Below are 4,842 nucleotides of genomic sequence, written 5' to 3'. Positions count from 1 at the left end.
GGGCTGCGTTGAGAATGGGGATGTTCAAGGGAGGGCGCAGGTTCCAGATGGGCCCTTCTCACAGGTGGGCATTGATCGCCCTGTCCTGCACCCAGCAGATGAGACTCGTGGTGTTGTGTTGTCCTGATAGGAGACACCCTGATGCAAGCACAGAGCTGGGGAAAGCCCATGTACATCAGCTTGGTCGGGTGGAAGGTGTTCCTGTGGCAGGGAGCTGGAGCGGGACTGATCTTTAAGACCCTCTCCAACCCAAACCGTTCTGGGATTCTATGAAAAGGACGAAAAGAAGGATCAGGAAAATCCCAAGTTTGTGCTGGCACTCGGCGCCCATCCTCCCCCACGTGCACTGCCTCCGCGGGGTCCAGCTTGCAGATTCATCTTCCCTGGGAGATTAGCGACTAATCTCCCCTTCATCCGCCGTCTTTCTTATCAGTATCGGGAGCCAGACTGGAAATTACTGCGTCCTGCTGGTCGCGGGGTCCAGCCCTGGTGAGTGCCGGGAGGGTCTTTGCAGGGGGCTCCCACAAGGAGGGGGCGAGAGAGCGCGGACCACGTTCAATAGAGAAGCGCAGACCAGGCAGGAGAAAGGGGATGTTTTCCAGCCCTTGCTGACCATCCCGCTCCTCAGAGCAGACAGGGAGCATCATCCCGAGGGCAAGAGCAGGGAAATCCGCTGGGAAACCCCTCCTGCTCCTTCCCCCAGGCATTGGGGCACCTGCTCCTTCCGATTAAATCGTCTCAAGGTAATTGTGCCTGTCATTGAGACAGATTAACGGGTGACCTTCTGCCGCTGGAGCAGGATTGGCGGCCGCCGCCGAGCTCCCCGTCCTTCTTTCCCTCCCACCGGCCGCGGTGGCACGGCCGGGCAGAGGATTCCCGTCCGCAACCGGGGGGAAGATGCCCGGCGGTGGCCGGGGCGCGGCGGGAGCCACGAGCCGAGAACGACGCGCGCCGGGCCGGCAGCCGCTCTGCCTGGACATGAGGTGGGTGTCTCCGGGGGGCCGGCAGGTCGCTCCAGACACTGGCATCCTCCATCGCCGCCCTGAGGAGCGCAGGTGCCGCTGCTCTGCAGTGGCAGGGGATGGATGCTCGAGGGAGGCAGAGCGCCATCGCTCCCACCCCATCCTCACCCCTACCCCCGCAGGCCGCTGCGCTCCGGGTTGCGTTTCCAGGGCCATGAGCTCCCATCGCGTCTCCCCATGGGCACCGGCTGGGCTCAGCCTGTCCCGAGGAGCCCGGCTGTGGGATCTTCCTCTCTCGCACAGGCTGTCCTTCCTCCGCACCTAGGGGCCATCCATTTCTGCCCGGAGCTTCTCAGAGAACCCACAGCTCCCGCCACGGCCTGGAACAACCGTGGGACAGTGCCTTAGGCGCTCACCCGGAGCTCGCCGGCTGCCGGCGCTGCTTCCCACCGGAGACGAGTGCCTCCTTCCCCGGCCTTGCAATGCAATTATGGCCCTTAATGGGCTTAGCCATCTGGAGCCAGCCCGCAGGCACCCCGGCACAGCTCCGGAGCTGGGACAAGCGTTGCTGGGCGAGGGGGGCTCCCCCAGACCCCGGCCCCGGGGGATGCGGAGCGGGCCGGAGCCCCACGCTGCTCCCCTGTCCGAAGTAACTCCCGCTTGTCTCTCCCCGGCAGGACCCCGCGCCCAGCCCGGGGCTGAGCCGCCGCCCCGGCGCCGCCATGGTGCTGCCCTACGCCCGCAACGGCGGCGGCGGCGGCGGCTGGCTGCCCCCCGAGGAGCCCCGCGGCCGCAGCAACTCCATCCCCCCGGCGCAGACCCCCACGGCCAAGCACATGCTGGCCTACCTGCCCCGGCCGCCCGCCGACACCAGCCGCTACGGCACCTTCCCGCAGAAGGTATGGCTCGCCCCGGGCTCCGGGGCATCCTCGGCACGCGGTGCCGCCGGGCGCTCGCGGCTCCTGTCGGAGGCGATTTCTCACCGACGGGCTCCTTTCCCCCCCGCAGCCCGATCTGCCGGCCGCGCCCGGGGCTCCGCTGGAGGACGGCGGGCAGAACGCCGCCGCCGCCGCTGCCAAGAGAGGCGCCGCGATGCCAAACTACCCGTCCGCACCCCGTCACGGCGGCTTCGGCCCCGGGGAGCCGTCCCTGCCGCCGAGCCGCGGCAGCCTGAGCACCCAGCAGCACCGCGGCCGCCCGTCCTGGTGCCCGCCGCCCGCCCCGCAAGAGGCGGCCGCCCGCTTCTACCCGCTGCACGCCCTGAGCGTGGCCAACATCCCCAACTCGTCCCGCGGCAAGACCTCCGCCCGCAGCTCCGCCGCTCCCACCCCGGAGGGGCTGCAGGGCCGGCGCTGCAAGCTGCTGGAGGAGGACGGCCCCGCGGCCCAGGCCGGCCGGCGGCAGCGGCAGCGCTACGTGACCAAAGTGGGCAAGTGCCAGGTGAATCTGGGCAACATCCAGGACAAGAAGAGGTTCCTCTCGGACATCTTCACTACCATCGTAGACCTCAAGTACCGCTGGTTCCTCTTCGTCTTCATGATGTGCTACGTCGTCACCTGGGTGGTCTTTGGCTTCATCTACTTCCTGGACGCCTGGGTGCGCGGCGACGTGTGGCACCAGGGCGATCCCGAGTGGCAGGCGTGCATCGAGAACGTGGACGGCTTCGTCTCCGCCCTGCTGCTCTCGGTGGAGAGCCAGCGCACCATCGGCTACGGCACGCGCATGGTGACGGCCAACTGCGCCGAGGGCGTCATCCTGCTGATCGCCCAGTCCATCGTGGGCTCCATGATCGACGCCATGATGGTCGGCTGCATGTTCGTCAAGATCTCCCGGCCCAAGAAGCGCGCCCAGACCCTCATCTTCAGCAAGAACTGCGTCATCTCCCTCCGGGACGAGAAGCTCTGCCTGATGTTTCGTGTGGGGGACCTGCGGGAAAGCCACATGGTGGATGCCAAGATCCGGGCAAAGCTGATCAAGTCCCGCCAGACGGCCGAGGGGGAGTTCATCCCCCTGGAGCAGTCGGAGCTGAACCTGGGCTACGACACGGGGGAGGACCGTCTGTTCCTGGTGGAGCCCCAGATCATCTGCCACGTCATCAACCGCCACAGCCCTTTCTGGGACATGTCGGCCGAGTCGCTGCGCCGGGAGCAGTTTGAAATCATCATTATCCTCGAGGGCATTGTGGAAGCCACAGGCAAGTGGTCTGGGGGAGTCAGGGTGGAGAGGGGGGGGCTGCCCTGGGCTCCTGGAGATGCCAGGCAAACCCGGGCCCAGGAGTGACATCAGAGCAAGAGAGGCTCGGGGTCCTGTGTGTCTCCAGCGGGCCGTGGGTGAGGCAGGGCTGGAAGCCCCTCGCCCTGCAGGCTCAGGGGGCTCGTTGTGGCACCCGGCACAGCACAGCCATGTTCTTCATTGCTGCAGGAATGACGTGCCAAGCCCGCACCTCTTACACGGAGGACGAGATCCTCTGGGGATACCGCTTCGAGCCCTGCATGTCCCTGGAGAAAGGCGCCTTCCAGGTGGACTACAGCCGCTTTGAGATGACCTTTGAGGTGCAGACGCCAGCGGCCAGCGCCAAGGAGCTGCAGGAGCTGCGGGAGCTGGAGCAGCAGGAGCACTCCACGCTCAGCCTGTACTGGGACCAGCTGGTGCAGCCGTGCGCGCTGCCGGGGCCTGGCGAGGACGCGCTGCTGGGGATGGCTGTCCCTGCCAGAGCCCCTGGCGAGGATGCCCTGCTGGGGATGGCTGCCCCTGCCAGCACAGCCCAGGGCGGCCGGGAGGAGCCAGCGCAGCGGGACTGCCCTGCCTGAGCCCCCCCGGGCCCGGTGCCCCACGCCAACAGTGCCATAGCCCACCCTGCTCTGTGGGGCCGAACGCCCCCCGCTCCCCCAGCTGCAGCCGCAGGGCATTCTTTCATTCTTTTTGTTAAGTTGTTCTTTTGTAACAAGGAATACGAGGCAGCGGGTGAGTAAAGTCTGTTTGTGACAAAACCAGCCAACCGCCAGCCATATTTGTTCTGGGGGGGCCCTCGGGGTCTGGGCAAAGAAGAGGCAGAGCCCAGAGCCCCCCAGTGCCATGGGCTCAGTCCTGCACCACTCATGGACCCTGACACAGCCCCCCAGCACCCCAAGCTGCCCCCAGTCCTTGTCTGACAGGGTGCCCCAGGACTCCCCCAGCAGGGAAGCATTGCAGCGGGCTGGTGCTGAGAGAGGCTGGACATGGTGTAGTAGAATTAAATTAATATTGTTACAGGAATGACACCACTGGAGTCACCTGCAGCACCTGGCAGGGCAGTGCCTGGGCCTGAGCCAGGGGCCTGGATTGAAAAAAAATCAATGAAATCTGTGTATGCAGGGTCTGGCTGGGCTGAGGAGCCTCCCTGCAGTCCCCAGACAGCTTTGCCTCAGGGGGTTGCAGAATAACCCCTTGGATTTAACTCCTTTTGTCCACCTTTGCCTCTCCTCTATCTACCTACCTTTGTATCTCCCCACAGAGTCTTGGGCAGGGTATTTTCTGACCTCACCTCACCTGTCCTGCCCAGAAAGGTGCGAGGGGAGGGATGGGGCAGATGGGGCAAGCTCAGCCTGGCACAGAAGGGATGTAATACATCCCCCAGCACAGAGGGGATGTAATATAAACATGTACATCCGTGTCCCTGCCCCACACCCCCTGCAGTCCCAAACCCCCGATAAACATAAAACTCCCTGCACAAGAAAAAGTTTAAAAAAAACAAGGCCGCAAACAAGTGTTTGTAGGTGCAAAGTTAATAAGGGTCAATATGCATGTTGATCCAATATAAAACTGTGATTTTCCTATTAAGCAGTTGATTTACATGTCATTAATATTCAAATACAGGCCACTGGGTAAATAACAAACACAA

General features: G+C 64.0%; 1 protein-coding gene across 1 annotated transcript; it reads left to right on the top strand.

The window, feature by feature from the left end:
- Positions 1–126: 126 nt before the first annotated feature.
- On the top strand, positions 127–3,947 carry LOC135457497 (G protein-activated inward rectifier potassium channel 4-like). Its single transcript, XM_064732129.1, has 5 exons — positions 127–489; positions 769–983; positions 1,640–1,861; positions 1,971–3,156; positions 3,384–3,947. The coding sequence occupies exons 3-5, from the start codon at positions 1,685–1,687 to the stop codon at positions 3,770–3,772; spliced, it is 1,752 nt and encodes a 583-aa protein (XP_064588199.1). The 5' UTR covers positions 127–489; positions 769–983; positions 1,640–1,684; the 3' UTR covers positions 3,773–3,947.
- Positions 3,948–4,842: the final 895 nt, after the last annotated feature.

This window comes from Zonotrichia leucophrys, chromosome 24 (assembly GCF_028769735.1).
Source record: "Zonotrichia leucophrys gambelii isolate GWCS_2022_RI chromosome 24, RI_Zleu_2.0, whole genome shotgun sequence".
NCBI lineage: Eukaryota > Metazoa > Chordata > Aves > Passeriformes > Passerellidae > Zonotrichia > Zonotrichia leucophrys.
This window is presented reverse-complemented; position numbering and strand designations above follow the sequence as displayed.

Excerpts from the sequence above, each read along its gene's own strand:
- LOC135457497 (XM_064732129.1), top strand. The coding sequence starts at position 1,685 with ATGGTGCTGCCCTACGCCCGCAACGGCGGCGGCGGCGGCGGCTGGCTG. Across the intron at positions 1,862-1,970 it reads ACGGCACCTTCCCGCAGAAG|CCCGATCTGCCGGCCGCGCC; the intron begins GTATGGCTCGCC and ends TCCCCCCCGCAG. Across the intron at positions 3,157-3,383 it reads GGGCATTGTGGAAGCCACAG|GAATGACGTGCCAAGCCCGC; the intron begins GCAAGTGGTCTG and ends TCATTGCTGCAG.